The sequence below is a fragment of the Salmo trutta genome, unplaced genomic scaffold (assembly GCF_901001165.1).
Source record: "Salmo trutta unplaced genomic scaffold, fSalTru1.1, whole genome shotgun sequence".
Lineage (NCBI taxonomy): Eukaryota > Metazoa > Chordata > Actinopteri > Salmoniformes > Salmonidae > Salmo > Salmo trutta.
Window position 1 is genome coordinate 18,637,006 of NW_021822911.1, and position 24,084 is coordinate 18,661,089.

The 24,084-nt window shown below is 40.6% G+C and overlaps 1 protein-coding gene across 1 annotated transcript in view; it reads left to right on the plus strand.

The window, feature by feature from the left end:
* Positions 1 to 4,493: 4,493 nt before the first annotated feature.
* The window catches only part of LOC115186745 (zinc finger protein 271-like), a gene marked incomplete at both ends in the record, with an annotated part of 51,386 nt that continues 31,795 nt past the window's right edge, over positions 4,494 to 24,084 (plus strand). The window contains one exon of the mRNA XM_029746265.1: positions 4,494 to 5,358. Coding sequence (XP_029602125.1) covers positions 4,494 to 5,358 — 865 coding nt within the window. The remainder of the gene's footprint in view (positions 5,359 to 24,084) is intronic.

Consider the following 24,084-nt stretch of genomic DNA (forward strand, 5'->3'; position numbering starts at 1 on the left):
TGCCGGATTTGTAAAAAATTGATTGTCAGGAAACTCTATTTTTTAAATGTATTTAAATGTAACCTTTATTTAACTAGGCAAGTCCGTTAAGAACAAATTCTTATTTACAATGACTGCCTACCCCGGACAACGCTGGGCCAATTGTGCGCCGCCCTATGGGACTCCAAATCACGGCCGGTTGTGATACAGCCTGGATTTGAACCAGGGTGTCTGTAGTGAAGCCTCAAGCACTGAGATGCAGTGTCCTCTGCGCCACTCGGGAGCCCCAAAATTATGTTCTAGTGCTGTCCCCAACTAAAATACATCTTGGTCAACCAAGAGTCATCTGTTCTTTCTACCAATCGCCCCATGTGTTTTTATACAATCAACTATATGTACTGAACTTGTCTGATGCTTTAAGCATGCTATTTGATTAAATAATTAAAACACACAAATGACTGGAGGGAGCCAGTCGTCAACATAACCTGACCGGAGGGAGCCAGTCGTCAACGTGACCTGACCGGAGGGAGCCAGTCGTCAACGTGACCTGACCGGAGGGAGCCAGTCGTCAACGTGACCTGACCAGAGGGAGCCAGTCGTCAACGTGACCTGACCGGAGGGAGCCAGTCGTCAACATGACCTGACCGGAGGGAGCCAGTCGTCAACGTGACCTGACTAGAGGGAGCCAGTCATCACTATAACCTGACCGGAGGGAGCCAGTCGTCACTATAACCTGACTAGAGGGAGCCAGTCATCACTATAACCTGACTAGAGGGAGCCAGTCATCACTATAACCTGACTAGAGGGAGCCAGTCATCACTATAACCTGACTAGAGGGAGGGAGCCAGTCATCACTATAACCTGACTAGAGGGAGCCAGTCATCGCTATAACCTGACTAGAGGGAGCCAGTCATCGCTATAACCTGACTAGAGGGAGCCAGTCATCACTATAACCTGACTAGAGGGAGGGAGCCAGTCATCACTATAACCTGACTAGAGGGAGCCAGTCATCACTATAACCTGACTAGAGGGAGCCAGTCATCACTATAACCTGACTAGAGGGAGCCAGTCATCACTATAACCTGACTAGAGGGAGCCAGTCATCACTATAACCTGACTAGAGGGAGCCAGTCATCACTATAACCTGACTAGAGGGAGCCAGTCATCACTATAACCTGACTAGAGGGAGCCAGTCATCACTATAACCTGACTAGAGGGAGGGAGCCAGTCATCACTATAACCTGACTAGAGGGAGGGAGCCAGTCATCACTATAACCTGACTAGAGGGAGGGAGCCAGTCATCACTATAACCTGACTAGAGGGAGGGAGCCAGTCATCACTATAACCTGACTGGAGGGAGCCAGTCATCACTATAACCTGACCGGAGGGAGCCAGTCATCACTATAACCTGACCGGAGGGAGCCAGTCGTCAACGTGACCTGACCGGAGGGAGCCAGTCGTCAACGTGACCTGACCGGTTCTGAAATCCTTTAGCCGTACCCTCATCCTACTCCTCTGGTGATGTAGAGGTTATCCCAGGCCCTGTGTGTCCCCAGGCGCTCTCATTTGTTGACTTCTGTAACCGTAAAAGCCTTGGTTTCATGCATGTTAACATCAGAAGCCTCCTCTCTAAGTTTGTTTTACTCACTGCTTTAGCACACTCTGCCAACCTTGATGTCCTTGCCGTGTCTGAATCCTGGCTTTGGAAGGTCACCAAAAATTATGAAATTTCCATCCCCAAATACAACATTTTCCATCAAAATGAGAGGAGTTGCAATCTACTGCAGAGATGGCCTGCAAAGTTCTATCATACTTTCCAGGTCTATGCCCAAACAGTTTGAGCTTATATTTAAAAAAATAAATCTCTCCAGTAATAAGTCTCTCACTGTTGCCGCCTGTTATAGACCCCCCCTCAGCTCCCAGCTGTGCCCTGGACACCATATGTGAATTGATTGGCCCCCATCTATCTTCAGAGTTCGTTCTGTTAGGTGACCTAAACTGGGATATGCTTAACCTCTCTAGAGGGTGTGGGACGCTACCGTCCCACATGGCAAACATCCAGTGAAATTGCAGAGCGCCAAATTCAAAAACAGAAATACTCATTATAAGAATTCATAAAACATACAAGTGTTATACATCGGTTTAAAGATTAACTTCTTGTTAATCAAACCACGGTCTAGAAAAAAGAAACGCACACCTATAAAGGCGATGTGCTGGCTAGCGGAGCAGAACACTAGAAAATAAAGGAAAGCCGCACACTCTAAGAGCTCAGATGCAAAAATGTAATAACCAACGTTTCGACAGCTAAGCTGTCTTCATCAGGGTATCATCACAAACACTGGGAGATGAGTCATTTATATAGTGTCAAGAGACACACAGGTGTTTGTAATCATGGCCAAGTATGGCCTAATATCATTGGTTAACTGAAATATTTAAAAAATGGTATACAAGAAACACAAAAAGACAAACAAATGGATAACATGATCATAGCATTTGTAGTCTAAAAAGTATCTAACAAACAATTACAATGGCAAAATCACAATAATCACAAGAATGGCTTCAGATCAAAGTCTATGTTGAGACCGAAGGGAGCAAGTGTCTTTAAATTAAAGATCCAGGCAGCCTCTCGTTTTAACAATAAATTATCAAGGTCACCCCCTCTCCTCGGGAGGGTGACATGTTCGATGCCAATATAACGCAGAGACGAAATCGAATGGCCTGCCTCCAAAAAGTGGGCCGCAACTGGGTAAGTCAGGTTTTTGCACCTAATGGTGCTACGGTGCTCTGAGATACGTACTTTTAATTCACGCTTTGTTTTACCCACATAATTTTTACCACAGGGACAAGTTATAAGGTAAATAACTGCCTTAGTGGAACACGTAATAACACCTTTAATTGGGATAGATTTCCCTGTTTGGGGGTGTTTGAAGGATCTACATTTGTAAGTGCCATTGCATTGAGCACAGCCATTACACTTGTAATTTCCATCCAGTATGGGCGCAAATAGGCGTTGTTCAGGAATATCTTGGGGTGGTAAATCAGAGTGTACCAATTGGTCTCTGAGATTTCTGCCCCGCGAGAATACGACCAGGGGAAGATCAGAAAACACATTACCAAGACTATCATCATATTTCAGAATGTGCCAATGTTTGTGAACGATTCCTTTAATTTGTTCAGAGCACTTTGAATAGCGGGTAGTAAGAACGCATGAATGCGTCTTTTTGCGAGACTGACCTTGAAAAAGGTCATGTCTCGTTTTGTTTTGAATTTTCTCAATGGCAATATTAATCTGATCATTGTTGTACCCCCTCTCCTTGAACTTATCCTGAGTCTCAGCCATATTTCTGTAGAAATCTGATTGTTTAATGCAAATTCTTTTGATTCGACAGAATTGGCTGTAGGGCAAACTATTTTTCAAGGGAAGTGGGTGACAACTATCAGCCCTCAACAAACTGTTACGATCAGTAGGTTTCCTGTAAAGATCAGTGTATAAAACATTATCTTCACACAAGATCAGAAGATCAAGAAAACTGATTTGACGTGTATCAGATTGCATAGTAAATCTCAAATGTTCAGAACAGGAGTTAAGAAAAGCATAAAACAACTGGAGCAGTTCTGCATCACCCCTCCATAGAACAAAAATATCGTCAATATACCGTTTCCAAATAATGATGTTAGGCAAGAAAACATTTTTGAGAGGGTTAAAAATGGATTGGAAAAAAGGACACCAGCAGTATGATCTCTATCATTGAATCTCTTGATCCTCTGCCTGAGAACACCTTGTGTAGTTACTTTTGATGTTGAGTCGTTATACACAAATATTCCGCATGAGGGCGGTATTGAAGCCATGGAACATTTTCTTCTGCAACGTGACCCAAATGAGCTACCTTCCAGTGCCTGCATTGTAACGTTGGCTGAAATAGTACTCACACACAACTACTTCATGTTTCTAAATGATTTCTTTATTCAGACGAAGGGTACTGCTATGGGATCTCCCATGGCTCCTAACTATGCTAATTTGTATGTGGGTTACATGGAGAAACAATCCATTTTTAACCCTCTCAAAAATGTTTTTTGTGAAATGAACTCATAAGCAACCTGGTAATGGAGGTTACTCCCCTGAGCAAAAATCTTTTCTCACCAGCAAACATAGAAAAGGGCCTCCAATCTTAGATGTTACTACTAATGTGAAAACAAGACAAAATATGACTATTGTTGCTCATTTTAAGACGATTGTCAAGTAATCATTACATTCATTACAGATGTCAATTGTTGTTCAACATCATGGCTACGCTGTTGGCATCACCTTTTACAGTGGATTTCTGCTGTTGTGGGCCTTTAACCATCTGTCTGACTTAGTCATGTCTCTCTCCTGTGTGAATGACAATCGTGGATCCTCTGGGGAGCCTCAACAACCTCATGATGCTGACAAGGCGGAGAAGAGTCTCTCCAGATCAGAACTCCTCAAGAAACACCAGCAGAGATCCACAGGGAAGAGAACTCACTGCTGCTCTGATTGTGGGAAGAGATTCACCTCATCAGGCATTAAAATTCATCAGAGAATCCACACAGGAGAGAAATCTTATAGCTGTGGTCAATGTGGGAAGAGTTTTGATACATCTAGCCATCTTATTGTACACCAAAGAACACACACAGGAGAGAAACCTTATAGCTGTGATGAATGTGGGAAGAGTTTTACTCATCGAAGCAGCCTGATATCACACCAGAGAATACACACAGGAGAGAAACCTTATAGCTGTGATGAATGTGGGAAGAGTTTTACTCATCTAAGCAGCCTGATATCACACCAGAGAACACACACAGGAGAGAAACCTTTTAGCTGTGATCAATGTGGGAAGAGTTTTACTCAGCTAATCAACCTGATAACACACCAGAGAACACACACAGGAGAGAAACCATATAGCTGTGATGAATGTGGGAAGACTTTTACTCATTCAACCAGCCTGAAATTACACCAGAGACCACACACAGGAGAGAAACCTTTTAGCTGTGATCAATGTGGGAAGAGTTTTACTCATCGAAGCAGCCTGATATCACACCAGAGAATACACACAGGAGAGAAACCTTATATCTGTGATGAGTGTGGGAAGAGATTTACTTGCTTGCGCAATCTGACTCTTCACCAGAGAACACACACAGGAGAGAAATCTTATAGCTGTACTCGATGTGGCAAGAGTTTTGTTCAATCTGGCGAACTGAAGATACACCAGAGAACACACACAGGAGAGAAACCTTATAGCTGTGGTCAATGTGGGAAGCGTTTTGGTCAATCTGGCCATCTGACATCACACCAGAGAACACACACAGGAGAGAAATCTTATAGCTGTGATCAATGTTGGAAGAGTTTTACTACTTTTAGCCATCTGACATCACACCAAAGAACACACATGGGAGAAAAACCTTATAGGTGTGGTCAATGTAACAAGAGATACTCCGATAAAAGACATCTGATCAAACATCAGAAAATACATGAAGGAGTTGTTTCATGATATCAATGAATTAATGTCACAATGTAGAATGTTTAAACATTGTAGTAGGAGTATTTTAATGATGTCACAATGTAGAATGTTTTAACATTGTAGTAGGAGTATTTTAATGATGTCACAATGTAGAATGTTTTAACATTGTAGTAGGAGTATTTTAATGATGACACAATGTAGAATGTTTTAACATTGTAGTAGGAGTATATTAATGATGTCACAATGTAGAACCCTAAACGTTTGTCCCCTGTTCTATTGATTTCAACATGATATGGATATTAGCCTCAGGGGGAAAATCCAGGCTCTGAAATGGAAGAGTTACTATTTTTGTGATTTAACAAAAAGTGACAAACACAAAAAGAGTTGTGTTACACTTACCACGTTGGTGACCCACTGGAATCAAAATGCAACACTTCAAAATGTAGCTAGCTGTTTTCTACAAATTCTCCTCTAACCAGTGATGTACACATTATTCCCAGATTCCATGTGGCTTTTGAGCTGTTAGTTTTAACAGGACGTGCAACCTCATCTCCCTCCTCTCAGCACAAATGATTTCAACATGATATCGATGAGTGATGACAAATTAGTGTTGTGTTCCTTTGTTTAGCGACCCCTTCATTTAAATGCATCAGTCCAAAATGTAGCTGACTGTCTTCTGCAGGTTGTCCTCTAACCAGTGAGGTGAAAGATATCTCCATTTCCATGTGTTTTTTTAGTTTCAACAGCACAAACAACCTGATTTCCCCCCTAATCGATATCAGTGATTTATTGCTGCTTGTGCAGTTTTATAAAGGTGCTTGTTTAAAAAAAATCCAAGTAATATGATTATTATGGCTGATGTTTGTGTATATAGCACATTTTATGTTTAGGTTTTCAATATCACAAACTGTTTCTGCATATTGGTTATTGATTTGGACACGTTAAAACTGTGTTTTGACATTGGGGATATCCCACCTAGCAACATGTCATTGAAAAGACTTTGAAAATAAGACTATGCAACCAAATATTTCATATTTACATTTCATGTAACATTTAGTAATGATTATTATTAATGTAACCAACTGACAATTTTTGGTACAATTATATTGACATTGTTGCCCTGCTTTTAGAATATCAGGAGTCATTCTGATGTGCCAACCCAAATGTACTAGAGCATGACATTGGGGACTGGACCCCGATCCAACAACATGCCTATCTAGTGAACCCTGAAAAGAGAGAGAAGCTCTGCAGTGAGGTGGAAAGTTACTACGAATATTGCAGGAGTTTCCTCTTGAAATCAGACACGTCTGTGGTAAGGACAACTTGGTTGCTGATTGTCTCAAGGGTGGGCAGTCAAAAAGATTTGTGTTTTGCGTTTAGCCAGTTCGAGAGTTCTAGAAGCTAGTGAGTTTTAGGATTCTATAGAATCCCTTTTCTTTCTATAGAATCCTAAAACTCACTAGCTTCTAGAACTCTCGTCCCCTTGGAACGAGCCCAAACAAAACTCATCTCCAATACGGAAAAACATGCAGTCAAAATAAATTTTGATCCATATATTATTATTTAGAAATTTGTTTATTTCATTTTTTTATTTTATTGTTGACAGCCAGTAGACACCATGTTTATATTGTAGAAGGGAATCAATTTAGTTGATTATAATGTGAAATGAATTTTTCGGTTGGTGGTGAGCAAACTTGTCCAACAAAAATGTAGGATATATTTGTTGTCTTAAGGGGGAAGGTGTTACAGGCTTTGGTTTTTCCATTTATGTTTTGAGGTTGGACTTTAGCACGTCTAGCTCGTTAGCACGTCTAGCTCGTTAGCACGTCTAGCTCGTTAGCACGTCTAGCTCGTTAGCACAGCTAGCTCGTTAGCACGTCTAGCTCGTTAGCACAGCTAGCTCGTTATCACAGCTAGCTCGTTAGCCCGTCTAGCTCGTTAGCCCGTCTAGGTCGTTAGCACGCCTCGCTCGTTAGCCCGTCTAGCTCGTTAGCACGTCTAGCTCGTTAGCACGTCTAGCTCGTTAGCACGTGTAGCTCGTTAGCACGTCTAGCTCGTTAGCACGTAGGACGCACTGATTGGTGTCACCTCGTTAGTCAGTATGTGTTACACCTGTGCTGGCTTGTCCATCTCGTTAGTGGGAAGGTGTTTCACCTGAGCTGGTCCAGGTTCTATTTATGAGTGTCTGGCCCAGTGCTCCAGTTGTCTTGATAGATGTGGAGAGTCAACACCTTTAGTTGCTCCACCTTTTTGGTTTGTTTCCTGTCTTTAAGTTTGGTGTGGGTTTTTCTTTTGTTTGTCTCTTCTTGGGCAGATTTAGTGGGTCTCATGGTGGGTGTCTTTTAGGTCCCAGTTGTTACTAGTCAACTTCCAGTGGACACCCCCATAGTGTCTTTCAGAGACCCTCCTAAAAAACAAGCTTATATTTTGGGTTGGATGTTGCATCCAATTAATATTTTAATCAATGGCATTTCCTTAGAATGCTCATTAGTCTTTCAGTTGTTAGCCTTCTGTTTGTTGTTTACTAAATATTTCTGTTTTTTTTTCATTTTTTTATTTTTTCCTGTGAAGCCATTGTGTTGCATACATGTGCTGTATAAATAAAGCTTGATTTGATTTCAACAAATTAACCCAATGACTGGCCAATCAACAGACTCTTGGTATGAAAAACAGTATCACTTTTCCAGCCTGATGAAGGCGTGGTGGAGTGGTAAACACCACCCCCGGCTCTACCAGGGGCTTGAGGTGGTCTCCCACAGCTCTGCTTATGTCATGTTCTGTGGCCTTGCTGTTCCATTTCTTGACTGCCCCTGCAACACAGAAACACATTTAGTCATATTATATAAAACACTCAAAGTAATGTATATGGAGCATCTATGGCCTCAGTTACACCTGGCACCTAAATGTGACTATTGTCATCCGATCACTCCAAGCTGCATTAGGTTCAGATCTACCAGGATGGGCCTTTGACACAGTCAGGCCACTGATTATGCATCAGCAATGTAAAGAGGTGGGGTGAATGAGGGGAAAAGTACATTTGACAAAAATGACCTTCATAATAAATCAAATGTTGTTGGTCACATACAGGTGTTCAGCAGATGTTATTGCGGGTGTAGTGAAAGGCTTGTCCTTCTAGTTCCCACAGTGCAGGAATATCTAACAAGTATTATCTAACAATTTCACAACAAATACCTAATACACACAAATCTAAGTAAAGGAATGGAATTAGGAATATATAAATATATGGATAAACAATGTCAGAGCAGCATAGACTGAAATACAGTTTATACATATGAGATGAGAAATGATATGTAAACATTATTAAAGGGCCTATGATTTCATGATGCCTGTTTAACAGTCTGATGGTCTGGAGATAGAAGCTGTTTAACAGTCTGATGGCCTTGAGATAGAAGCTGTTTTTCAGTCTTTCAGTCCCAGCTTTGACGCACCTGTACTGACCTCGCCTTCTGGATGATAGCAGGCTGAACAGGCAGTGGCTCGGGTAATAACAAAGAAGAAATGTGTGTGCCTGAGGGGAAATTAACTTTCATACAGCCAAAAGGGGTGAGAAATTACACCCATATCAGTGGACAATTTGCACTAATGTAAATAAATATAGATGATGGAACATATTACCTTTTGCTGACGTGATGAACCGCTAAGGGGACATAAATATTTACCATCTAAACCATGTGTGACCTCTCACCTCTCTGGCTGTAGAAGTGTTCTTCCTAACCAGTCCCTCAACAGCTCTCTGACTGAGCTCCACCCTCACTGGGTCTTCAGAGGAGAGGAAGGCTGAGGAGGGATGGATGGATCAGTCAGTCAATAAAGTGTAGAGCTGCTGTCTATGCTGTCTGACAAAATCACTATTTTAGTAGTTCATTAAAGTAAATAAGGCTTTATGACTGCTGAATACCAACTACCAATCACTTAGATCATGTATTTTCAGGTATAGATACATCCTTGGGACGTCCCTAGCCCGTTGAAGTTGACATTTAAAATGGTTAAGGTAGGGGTTAAGGTTAGGGTTTAGGGTAGGATGTCCCAAGGATCCCAGATAGCATTGACCATTGTGCATTATTCTGTCTCTTTTACATAGCAGGTGATGAGTTCTGAACTTGAAAATATTAAATATCCTTATTATGTGAAATTGTATGAAATAATAATGCATGTTGATGCTAATATGATGTACAATATTCCATCATGTTTCTATCTGATAACAATAGAGTAATATATTTAATATGACAAATACTATTTTTTAATAGTTTGAGTAATTCATTTTAATGAACTTAATCATTATGATTCAACATCAGTTCACCGTCTCACCTCATACTGTATTGGAGCAGCAGCAGCTGACTGCCCGGTTCAACATCAGTTCACCGTCTCACCTCATACTGTATTGGAGCAGCAGCAGGTGACTGCCCGGTTCAACATCAGTTCACCGTCTCACCTCATACTGTATTATAACAATATAACATACTAATAATGAATAACGAAGACAATGATGGTTTTCTGTGAATATCTTCCATAACGTTACTATAGTTAATGAACGTAAATATTAGAAAGCCGGGTTTGACCGTCGGCGTTGTATGAGCTACAGTACAGTACAGTTATCTAGCTAGCTAACGTTATGTCCTAACTAGGCACAACTAGGTTTGGATTATTTCCTCAACTATATTCTTTCCCATATATTGTATACCGTTTCCATAAAGCCAACAACAGCTCTTATTCCTTCCCTTTCTCTGATGTATTTTGTAATGAAATTAGCAAGTCTAGTAAGATCATTGCTTTACTTTACTAGGACTGGAGACCACAGCAGCGATTCTGCTCTTGCCCAACCTCTTCAATGAGGACCCGAGTGGACTTTATGTCCGTGACAAGGTATGCCTATGCACCAATCATCTGTTTCTTCATAAACATAGGTGTTCATGCTTATATAAAACTACAGCTGAACATTTGTTATGTTCTTTGTTAATTGTATGTGTATTAATCTTTTCTTCCTTTTGTTGACACAGATTTCACCGCTCTTCACTCCTTTACTGCACATCGGTGGAAATCCATTTCACCATGAGAGTGAAATCCCGCTGGCCTTTGATGGGGAGAACATCCAGGCCCTCGAGGACGTTACCATGAGAGTGAAATCCCGCTGGCCTTTGATGGGGAGAACATCCAGGCCCCCGAGGACGTCCCCATGGGACTTGGGGCTCTGCTACGACTGGATTTTTATTTTCCCTTCAATTTCCCCAAAATGTCAGAAAAACAGTTATGTTGTTAAGTTACTGTGTTCTGGGGATCAGAGAAGTTGGGGTGAAGTTACCAGGGCCGGTCATAAAGATGGAGAACTTCCTAACATAACTAAGTGGATACGATATACACACTAAAGCTGAAACATCTGTATTTAGCATCAAGTCTACAATGTTGTTAGTTGACCTGTGATTCATTTTTAATGTTTTTATTGTACATCCTTATTTTGTAACTGTCATGAAAATCACTATACAAAGTAAATGTATTATTTATTATGTTCTGACATGTCTGCAGAAATGTTGCAATTTGGTAATGTGTTTTGTTTGGTAAATTGTTTTGTAAATATTAATTCACATTTGTGGTGCCAGTAAATAAACAATGAATTATTTAAATCAATACTGTCAATATTGTTAGACGGGCTAACGAGCTAGACGCGCTAACGAGCTAGACGTGTTAACGAGCTAGACGGGCTAACGAGCTAGACGTGCTAACGAGCTAGACGTGCTAACGAGCTAGACGTGCTAACGAGCTAGACGTGCTAACGAGCTAGACGTGTTAACGAGCTAGACGGGCTAACGAGCTAGACGTGCTAACGAGCTAGACGTGCTAGACGGGCTAACGAGCTAGACGTGCTAACGAGCTAGATGGGCTAACGGGCTAGACGGGCTAACGAGCTAGACGGGCTAACGGGCTAAAGTCCAAACTCAAAACATAAATGGAAAAAACAAAGACAGTAACACCTTAAGAGAATTTTTGTTGGACAAGTTTGCTCACCACCAACAGAAAGCTTCGATTTGACATTATAATCAACTACAATGCTTCACCTCCTACAATATAAACATGGTGTCTACTGACTGTCAACAATTAAAAACAGGAAAAAACATATTTCTAAATATATATTTTTCTACAACCTTATTTTTTTTAAAACTCACTAGCTTCTAGAACTCTCATCACCCCAATCAGGAACCAAGTCGTCCAAAAAAGGAAAACACAAAACTTTTTGACTGCCCACCCTTGAGACAATCAGAAACCAAGTTGTCCTCACCACAGACATGTCTGATTTCAAGAGGAAACTCCTGCAATATCCGTAGTAACTTTCCACCTCACTGCAGAGCTTCTCTCTCTTTTCAGTGTTCACTAGATAGGCATGTTGTTGGATCGGGGCCCAGTCCCCAATGTCATGCTCTAGTACATTTGGGTTGGCACATCTGAGAATGACTCCTGATATTCTAAAATCAGGGCAGCAATGTCAATATTATTCTACCCAAAAATTGTCAGTTGGTTGCATGAATAATTTTCATTACCAAATGTTACATGTAAATATGAAATATTTGATTGTCTTATTTTCAATGACATGTTGCTAGGTGGGATATCCCCAATGTCAAACACAGTTTTAACGTGTCCAAATCAATAACCAATATGCAAAAACAGTTTGTGATATATTGAAAACATAAAATGTGCTATATACACAAACATCTGCCACAATAATCATATTACTTGTATTATTTTAAACAAGCACCTTATAAAACTGCACAAGCACCAAAAACGCTGTTGTTTTGACAAGTAGCAATAAATCACTGATATCGATAAGGGGGGAAATCAGGTTGTACGTGATGTTGAAACTAACACAACTAAAAAACACATGGAAATGGGAGATATATTTATTATATATTACACAACTCTTTAAATGTAGGGGTCCCTAAACAAAGTAACGCAACACTTATTTGTCATCACTCATCGCTAAAATCATTTGTGTGACAGGAGGGAGATGAGGTTGCACATCCTATTAAAACTAACAGCTCAAAAACCACACGGAATCTGGGAATAATGTGTACACCCCTGGTTAGAGGACAACTTGTAGAAAACAGCCAGATACATTTTGATTCAAGTGGGTCACCAACATGGTGTAACACAGCTCTTGTTGTTAAATCTCATAAATAGCCAACGTGTTATTAAGTGTAACACAACTCAACACAACTTTCAATTCAGAGCCTGGGTTTTTCCCCTGATGCTAATATCCATATCATTTTGAAATCAATTGATAAAGAGGCAAACATTTTGGCTTCTACATTGTGACATTATTAAAATACTCCAACTACAATGTTAAAACATTCTACATTTTGACATTAATTCATTGATATCATGAAACAACTCCTTCATGTATTTTCTGATATTTGATCTGAGATCTTTTATATGATTCTCTCTCTGGTCACAGCTAAGAGGTTTCTCTCCTGTGTGTGTTCTCTGGTGTTGTACCAGGCTGTTTGACTGAGTAAAACTCTTCCCACATCGATTAGAGCTATACGATTTCTATTCTGTGTGTATTCTCTGGTGTACTGTCAGAAGGCTAGATGTAACAAACTTCTTCCCACATTGAACACAGCTATAAGGTTTCTCTCCTGTGTGTGTTTTCTGGTGTACTGTCAGATCACCAGATCGAACATAACTCTTCCCACATTGAGTACAGCAAAAAGGTCTCTCTCCTGTGTGTGTTCTCAGGTGTATCTCCAGCTGGCTAGATTGAACAAAACTCTTCCCACATTGATCACAGCTATAGGGTTTCTCTCCTGTGTGTGTTCTCTGGTGTGATATCAGGTTGCTTAGCTGAGTAAAACTCTTCCCACATTGAGTACAGCTAAAAGGTTTCTCTCCTGTATGTATTCTCTGGTGTAGAGTCAGATTTCTAAATGCAGTAAAAGTCTTCCCACAGTCATCACAGCTATACGGTTTCTCTCGTGTGTGTGTTCTCTGGTGTGATATCAGGATGCCGAGCTGAGTAAAACTCTTCCCACATTGAGTACAGCTATAAGGTTTCTCACCTGTGTGTGTTCTCTGGTGTGATATCAGGCTGCTTAGCCGAGTAAAACTCTTCCCACATTGATCACAGCTATATGGTTTCTCTCCTGTGTGTATTCTCTGGTGTGATATCAGGCTGGTTGAATGACCAAAACTCTTCCCACATTGATCACAGCTAAAAGGTTTCTCTCCTGTGTGTGTTCTCTGGTGTGTCTTCAGATGGCTATATTGAACAAAACTCTTCCCACATTGATCACAGTCGTAAGATTTCTCTCCTGTGTGTGTTCTCTGATGAATTTTAATGCCTGATGAGGTGAATCTCTTCCCACAGTCAGAGCAGCAGTGAGTTATCTTCCCTGTGGGTCTCTGCAGGTGTTTCTTGAGGTGTTCTGATCTGGAGAGACTCTTCTCTGCCTTGTCAGCATCACAAGGTTGTTGAGGCTCCCCAGAGGATCTACGGTAGTCCCATATCTCTCCTGTGTGAACAACAAAGTCAGACAGATGGTTAAAGGCCCACAACAGCGGAAATCCACTGTAAAAGGGGATGCCAACAGCGTAGCCATGATGTTGTACAACAATTGACGTCTAATGAATGTTAAAATTATTTGACAATTGTCTTAAAATGACCAACAATAGTCATATTTTGTCTTGTTTTCACATTATTAGTAACATCGATGATTGCAGGCTAGAAATAAGTTAAAGTTGTTGAAATCCTAAGCAGTGTGGCAGACGACTTTTGGTCTCCAATATTGGCCCCTTTCTGTGTTTGCTAAAATTGCGGCACGAGGGCGATTTGGTTGCAGAAACTCCTCTCTGCTAATGAGGAAACCACTAGTTATGGATGTAGTGTATCTGGTAATGAGGAAACCACTAGTTATGGATGTAGTATATCTGGTAATGAGGAAACCACTAGTTATGGATGTAGTGTATCTGGTAATGAGGAAACCACTAGTTATGGATGTAGTATATCTGCTAATGAGGAAACCACTAGTTATGGATGTAGTATATCTGGTAATGAGGAAACCACTAGTTATGGATGTAGTATATCTGGTAATGAGGAAACCACTAGTTATGGATGTAGTATATCTGGTAATGAGGAAACCACTAGTTATGGATGTAGTATATCTGGTAATGAGGAAACCACTAGTTATGGATGTAGTATATCTGGTAATGAGGAAACCACTAGTTATGGATGTAGTATATCTGGTAATGAGGAAACCACTAGTTATGGATGTAGTATATCTGGTAATGAGGAAACCACTAGTTATGGATGTAGTATATCTGGTAATGAGGAAACCACTAGTTATGGATGTAGTATATCTGCTAATGAGGAAACCACTAGTTATGGATGTAGTATATCTGCTAATGAGGAAACCACTAGTTATGGATGTAGTATATCTGGTAATGAGGAAACCACTAGTTATGGATGTAGTATATCTGGTAATGAGGAAACCACTAGTTATGGATGTAGTATATCTGGTAATGAGGAAACCACTAGTTATGGATGTAGTATATCTGGTAATGAGGAAACCACTAGTTATGGATGTAGTATATCTGGTAATGAGGAAACCACTAGTTATGGATGTAGTATATCTGCTAATGAGGAAACCACTAGTTATGGATGTAGTATATCTGCTAATGAGGAAACCACTAGTTATGGATGTAGTATATCTGGTAATGAGGAAACCACTAGTTATGGATGTAGTATATCTGGTAATGAGGAAACCACTAGTTATGGATGTAGTATATCTGGTAATGAGGAAACCACTAGTTATGGATGTAGTATATCTGGTAATGAGGAAACCACTAGTTATGGATGTAGTATATCTGCTAATGAGGAAACCACTAGTTATGGATGTAATATATCTGCTAATGAGGAAACCACTAGTTATGGATGTAATATATCTGGTAATGAGGAAACCACTAGTTATGGATGTAGTATATCTGGTAATGAGGAAACCACAAGTTATGGATGTAGTATATCTGGTAATGAGGAAACCACTAGTTATGGATGTAGTATATCTGGTAATGAGGAAACCACTAGTTATGGATGTAGTATATCTGGTAATGAGGAAACCACTAGTTATGGATGTAGTATATCTGCTAATGAGGAAACCACTAGTTATAGATGTAGTATATCTGCATGGAGCAAAAATGGTGAGCAAAGATTTTAGCTTTTCACAATGTATTCTGAATATTACAGCGCAAGATCAGGAGTGCTACTCAAGGAAACTCACATTAAGCTCTGTGTCTATTCACTAATTCACCACCGTGGGGAAAACTCAGGGGAGTTCTCATAGGCTGACAGCAAAAATAGCCTCCATTTCCAGGTTGCCTATGACTTCATTTCACACTACTTTGGATTATAATTGTAAGGCTCGCTTGAATCACCTGCTTAATATGTTTGTGTTATTGTCGCAAATCAACTGCTTTATACTTAAAAAACACCTCAACCAATAAAATGCTCTTTGGCTAGCTTTAACATCAGCCTGACAATGAGGGTTTGTACACCAAGTGTATGCCAAATTGGCCCATAACTTCACCTAACAACAACACAGACCTACTGTAGGACCCATAACTTCACCTAACAATAACATAGACCTACTGTAGGACCCATAACTTCACCTGACAACAACATAGACCTACTGTAGGACCCATAACTTCACCTAACAACAACATATACCTACTGTAGGACCCATCACTTCACCTAACAACAACACAGACCTACTGTAGGACCCATAACTTCACCTAACAATAACATAGACCTACTGTAGGACCCATAACTTCACCTAACAACAACATAGACCTACTGTAGGACCCATAACTTCCCCTAATAACAACATAGACCTACTGTAGGACCCATAACTTCACCTAACAACAACATAGACCTACTGTAGGACCCATAACTTCACCTAACAACAACACAGACCTACTGTAGGACCCATAACTTCACCTAACAATAACACAGACCTACTGTAGGACCCATAACTTTACCTAACAACATAGACCTACTGTAGGACCCATAACTTCACCTAACAACAACACAGACCTACTGTAGGACCCATAACTTCACCTAACAATAACATAGACCTACTGTAGGACCCATAACTTCACCTAACAATAACATAGACCTACTGTAGGACCCATAACTTTATCTAACAACAACATATACCTACTGTAGGACCCATAACTTCACCTAACAACAACACAGACCTACTGTAGGACCCATAACTTCACCTAACAATAACATAGACCTACTGTAGGACCCATAACTTCACCTAACAATAACATAGACCTACTGTAGGACCCATAACTTTATCTAACAACAACATATACCTACTGTAGGACCCATAACTTCACCTAACAACAACACAGACCTACTGTAGGACCCATAACTTCTCCTAACAATAACATAGACCTACTGTAGGACCCATAACTTTATCTAACAACAACATAGACCTACTGTAGGACCCATAACTTCACCTAACAATAACACAGACCTACTGTAGGACCCATAACTTCATCTAACAACAACAACACAGACGTAGGACTATAAATCATTTAATATTTCAGGTGAAACATGGAAACTAAAATGTCTTTGTTATGACATTTCATAACCTGATCACCAGATAATTTTGTGAATAATCCCACTAGGCTACTCTGTAATGTGTTGTCATTCTAAATGTCCCGAATGAAGGAAAATAGCTCTGTGTGTTGTACAATAGCCTATCCATCAAGGAACAGTTCTCTACACATTATGAGATAAGTCTCTCTGTTTCCAAACAGACTAACGAGACCCTACTGTAAATCAAGCAGACAATAACACATTATAAACATCAATTTGTTAGGGATGTTGGATCCAACGTGGAGCACGGCATAACTGTCTTTACCAGAGTAATGAATGAAGAAGCACTTTGATTGTTGTTGCATATCGTGATGTTTGTCATTCAGAAAATGATTTCCTGGATCAGCTGATGATAGTTGAACATGTGACTGTAACTAAACATCTACAGTATTAAGTATTATGTGTAATTATTGAAGAACCGCATTAATGACCATTTGGGTGACTCTTGGTTAGAACCACTGGATTTAGCAAACTGAAATGATTTAGGATTTATTTATTTTCCTTCAGGGAACAGTAATTATAGTCATAAAGTTACACTCCCTTTCAGTCGGTCAACTTCGGGACAACATACTATGGGGAAATAAAATCATTCCCCAACTGACCTAAACGGATACTAAATGAAACGGCCCCTGGCAGAACACCCAGACCTGACCCCGCAAGATTGTTGTCAATTTATTAATTGTCTTTTGTTTGAAACACTCCTGTCAATGTTGAGTAAAGACACACACCTAATTAAGCATATAGAAGTAGGACTAGTCTACCTGGTTACACATATAGAAGTAGGACTAGTCTACCTGGCCTGTGTGCAAATGTAGGCCTATAAATGTGCCCATTTGGGGATGTCTGATAGTATTTCTGATTGTCTTAACGCACCACCACTAATGAATTGTGGAGCTTCTCAAAGTAATTTTGTCTTCATTTTCAAACAACACGTAAACAAAGTCTAATCAAAATCATTTGCCGATGACAATAGTTCCTCAAAGTATTTTAATAAAATATTTCCAGCTCTCGTCCTTTCGATAACCACTCAGCATAAAAAGGGAAACATGTAATTCTCTGATCCTGTGGAAATGTCATAAAATACCTGATTACTTCTTATCCTTTGCACAAATAGCCTACAGCTGTGTCTGTCCAGAACTCACTGGAGCAGGAAACTGAGGGTGTAGAATATTTTATACAATGTTGCAAGCTTGCTATCCGAGTTTCACTGACCCAGTTGATAGTTGATATAATGTTTCAGGTTTGTTGTAGACAGGCCATGTGCAGCCAAAGTGATTTCTAGGATATTTATTTTTATCACAATATTTTCTGCCTGCAGAATGCAGGTCAGGTCATGTTGACGACTGACGACTGGCTCCCTCTAGGTCAGGTCATGTTGACGACTGGCTCCCTCTAGGTCAGGTCATGTTGACGACTGGCTCCCTCTAGGTCAGGTCATGTTGACGACTGGCTCCCTCTAGGTCAGGTCATGTTGACGACTGGCTCCCTCTAGGTCAGGTCATGTTGACGACTGGCTCCCTCTAGGTCAGGTCATGTTGACGACTGGCTCCCTCTAGGTCAGGTCATGTTGACGACTGGCTCCCTCTAGGTCAGGTCATGTTGATGACTGGCTCCCTCTAGGTCAGGTCATGTTGACGACTGGCTCCCTCTAGGTCAGGTCATGTTGACGACTGGCTCCCTCTGGTCAGGTCATGTTGACGACTGGCTCCCTCTAGGTCAGGTCATGTTGACGACTGGCTCCCTCTAGGTCAGGTTACGTTGACGACTGGCTCCCTCCCTCTGGTCAGGTTATAGTGACGACTGGCTCCCTCGTCATTTGTGTGTCTTATTTATTTAATCAAACAGCGTGCTTAAAGCACCAGACAAGTTCAGTACATATAGTTGATTTTATAGAAACACATGGGGCGAATGGTAGAAAGAACAGATGACTCTTGGTTGACCAAGATGTATTTTAGTTGGGGACAGCACTAGAACATGATGTTGGGGCTCCCGAGTGGCGCAGCGGTCTGCATCTCAGTGCTTGAGGCGTCACTACAGACACCCTGGTTCAAATTCAGGCTGTATCAAAACCGGCCGTGATTGAGAGTCCCACAGGGCGGCGCACAACTGGCCCAGCGTCGTCAGTCATTGTAAATAAGAATTTGTTCTTAACTGACTTGCCTAGTTCAATAAAGGTTACGTTTAAATAAATAAAAAAAATAGTGTTTCATGACAAACCATTTTTTACAAATCCGTCAAGGCACCAACTTTGAGAAGGGTTTAAAACAAAGGTTTCAAACCAATTCATGAATATAATTAAATCTAGGTAAGTCTTGCCTTTAATGTAATGGCATGAAAAAAAATTGGCTGAATATTATACAATGACTTATCAACAGCTCTAACAATTTGCCTCCACAGGAAATCTACACTGGCAGTTATAGAATATACTATATAGCCTAGAAACCTGGTTAAACTATCATTATGACATCATGGATGAATTCTAGAATATACTATATAGCCTAGAAACCTGGTTAAACTATCATTATGACATCATGGATGAATTCTAGAATATACTATATAGCCTAGAAACCTGGTTAAACTATCATTATGACATCATGAATGAATTCTAGAATATACTATATAGCCTAGAAACCTGGTTAAACTATCATTATGACATCATGGATGAATTCTAGAATATACTATATAGCCTAGAAACCTGGTTAAACTATCATTATGACATCATGGATGAATTCTAGAATATACTATATAGCCTAGAAACCTGGTTAAACTATCATTATGACCTCATGGATGAATTCTAGAATATACTATATATCCTAGAAACCTGGTTAAACTATCATTATGACATCATGGATGGCCAGTCCTTGTATTCATAGTGTAGTGAATTCATGGGGTAGCCCTGAGCTGAACTCAAACCTGGGTCCAGCGACTGTCAAGTCAACACCTTATAACTGTTACGCCAAGATGTCTGAACTTCTTGAAGAGGTCGGTAGGTGTTGGGTTACGGTTGCTACAATAGCTTTCTCTATGAATTTGAGAGTGGTTACACTTCTCCTTCCCCCATCCCTCAGCTGTTTACCAAACCAAGCCTCTGGGCAGCCATTTTGTTGCTGTTTAAAAAACCCACACAACAAACCAATCTGCAGTTCATACAATAACAAAGCAGTCATTCCACCACTGTTTTGGTTATAAGATGATTATGGGGCTGGAGAAATGTAACTACTTTCAAAATTCATAGACAGACCTATGGATGCAAGGACTGACCATCCATGATATCAACATTATAGTTTTAACCATGTTGAGGCTATACAGTGTTGGTTTACATTTCTAAACATTGGAGTAAAAAAAAAGCTTATTTGGGGTTCTGATGGGGTAAACAGTTGAACTAAGCTCATGAGACATGTGTTATATTCTTCAAGAATCAATGGTTATAAATTATTAATTTAAAAGTCACAATATGGATGTAGCAATTTCAGATTTCCGATTTAACACCAAACATCAGTTCAACAACTGCAGAGTTTGTGCCTCTGTATTTAAGACAGTACTTACTAGTGTTAATCAGGGAACAGGTCTTATGTCTAAGTTCACCGTTAGAACCATTGGATGTCTTAAGATGTGTTTGGGAAATCGGGCCCAGATATCCAGTTTCCTCCTCTTCTTCCTCCTCCTCCTCCTTTCTCGATGTAACAGTCATCTCCCTCTCCTCCCTTTTCACTCCAAAAACTGCATCCTCCTCCTCTTTCACTCTGAACGCGTCTTCCTCTTCTTTCACAGTAACGGCCTCACCCTCTACTTCTTGTTTTACTGTGATATCCTCATCTTCTTTAGCAGGAGAGTAGCTTAGTGAACTCATGGTCAGGGATGTTAGCTATGCTAATGCTAGCTGACTAGTAACAACAACACCGTAAATATGAAATTAAATCTGATAACTAACTGGACGACAGAAATGGTTTTCAAACACAGTTGCTAATATACTCGAAAACGTCTAAAGAGCTTTATTGTTTCGGCTATTTTGTCTAGCAAGCTTCCGTGTTGTCTGACTAACTGTTGCTGCTGTTGAAAGAAGCGTTCCGTCCACTAGATTATACGTCACACCAACAGCATTGCCGTAAATTCCCACACCGCCATCTGCTGACTGGAGTGGGTAACGTAGTTGAGTAAAATGTTTATTTTGTCAGACAAAAAGTTAAAGGGTAGGAATAAGGGACATCGCTGGTACTAAAATATTCATTAGCCCCCCCCCTAAATAAATCAATATCAGTCAATATATATTTTCTGTGATTTATTTTTTTCATCAACCGTTCCATCGCATCTTAAACTTCTTACGGGCGGCACTAGGACCGGGGGAGGCTGCTGCTGCACTAGTGACTGTTAGACTTTCTTCAGCAAAGATGGCGGACAGAAATACTAGGAGAGAGGGGTACCCCTACACAGAACTGAACTGGATCAAAGATGGCGGACAGAAATACTAGGAGAGAGGGGTACCCCTACACAGAACTGAACTGGATCAAAGATGGCGGACAGAAATACTAGGAGAGAGGGGTACCCCTACACAGAACTGAACTGGATCAAAGATGGCGGACAGAAATACTAGGAGAGAGGGGTACCCCTACACAGAACTGATCTGGATCAAAGATGGCAGACAGAAATACTAGGAGAGAGGGGTACCCCTACACAGAACTGATCTGGATCAAAGATGGCGGACAGAAATACAGAAATACTAGGAGAGAGTGGTACCCCTACACAGAACTGATCTGGAACAAAGATGGCGGACAGAAATACTAGGAGAGAGGGGTACCCCTACACAGAACTGAAATGGATCAAAGATGGCGAACAGAAATACTAGGAGAGAGGGGTACCCCTACACAGAACTGAACTGGATCAAAGATGGCGGACAGAAATACTAGGAGAGAGGGGTACCCCTACACAGAACTGATCTGGATTAAAGTTGGCGGACAGAAATACTAGGAGAGAGGGGTACCCCTACACAGAACTGAACTGGTACAAAGATGGCGGACAGAAATACTAGGAGAGAGGGGTACCCCTACACAGAACTGAACTGGATCAAAGATGGCGGACAGAAATACTAGGAGAGAGGGGTACCCCTACACAGAACTGAACTGGATCAAAGATGGAGGACAGAAATACTAGGAGAGAGGGGTACCCCTACACAGAACTGAACTGGATCAAAGATGGCGGACAGAAATACTAGGAGAGAGGGGTACCCCTACACAGAACTGAACTGGATCAAAGATGGAGGACAGAAATACTAGGAGAGAGGAGTACCCCTACACAGAACTGAACTGGATCAAAGATGGCCGACAGAAATACTAGGAGAGAGGGGTACCCCTACACAGAACTGAACTGGATCAAAGATGGCCGACAGAAATACTAGGATGGAAGCAAATGTAAGGGATTATAGCGTCATAACGAATCATGCAGAAACATGTACAGTTGACAGGAATGTTAGTTAATGTAGAGACAAACGATTATGCATTTTTTATCGTAAAGTTCATTTACGAAAATCGCGATTTAGCAAGCTAGCTTACTAGCTAACATTAGCCAACTAGCTGACTAGCTAACATTAGCCAGCTAGCTGACTAGCTAACATTAACCAACTAGCTGACTAGCTAACATTAGCCAGCTAACTGACTTGCTAACATTATCCAGCTAGCTGACTAGCTGACATTAACCAACTAGCTGACTAGCTAACATTATCCAGCTAGCTGACTAGCTAACATTAACCAGCTAGCTGACTAGCTAACATTAGCCAGCTTGCTGACTAGCTAACTTTAGCCAGCTAGCCGACTAGCTAACATTAGCCAGCTAGCTGACTAGCTAACATTAGCCAGCTAGCCGACTAGCTAACATTAGCCAGCTAGCCGACTAGCTAACATTAGCCAACTAGCTGACTAGCTAACTTTAGCCAGCTAGCCGACTAGCTAACATTAGCCAGCTAGCCGACTAGCTAACATTAGCCAGCTAGCTGACTAGCTAACTTTAGCCAGCTAATCGACTAGCTAACATTAGCCAGCTAGCTGACTAGCTAACATTAACCAACTAGCTGACTAGCTAACTTTAGCCAGCTAGCTGACTAGCTAACATTAGCCAGCTAGCTGACTAGCTTTATGGGTGTTGTGACATGAGTATGAAATTGTCATTCTGGTTGTTTTAGGGACTCCTGAAACAACCAGCAAACCAGGCTGTTGTTTTGCGAAACAGTGGATGTATAGAATCTAGCTAGCTGAAGAATTTACTGCAAATTGAATGTACAATTGTGTAAGCTTGCCTTGCTGATATTTGCCATGCAGATAGATGAAATAACGTAGCTAGCTATGTTCTTGCTTATTGTGCAGTGGATGATTATAATACCTGTATGTCTATGGATGTGTAGCTAGCTATCTAGCCGATCTGTGTATGGACCCAAACGTTTGGTATACATATTAGTTCAGAACCTATGAACCTCAGCTATCATAGCCAGTTGTATCAACTTCAAAACAGCCTGAATGACATTAATGAAGCCTATGGATTGAGTAGAATATAATATCATGTTGTGCCAAGGATGCAAGTCGTATATACATGTAGTTATTACCATGCATGAGATCCCCACATTGTAGCCTGTACATTTAATATATTCACTGATCATGTACTCTACCTTGGCAAATAAAGGTGCAGTTTAGGTATGAATGTCTTTGAGATTATTCTTCAGTCATATCCAATACCAGGAGTATCAAATTCCAGTCTTTGAATGACGCTGTGTCTGCATGTATGGATTACAATTATACACTTCAACAGTGTTTACCAATCTTGGTCCTGGGACATCAATGGTTACACATTGTAACTAATAGACTAGAAACAGGATTTAACTAGTTAATTCATATATATACAGAAATATAATGTTAAAAAACAGAACACTACACTTCCTATGCATCATGTAAATACTCTAACACTGGTTCATCT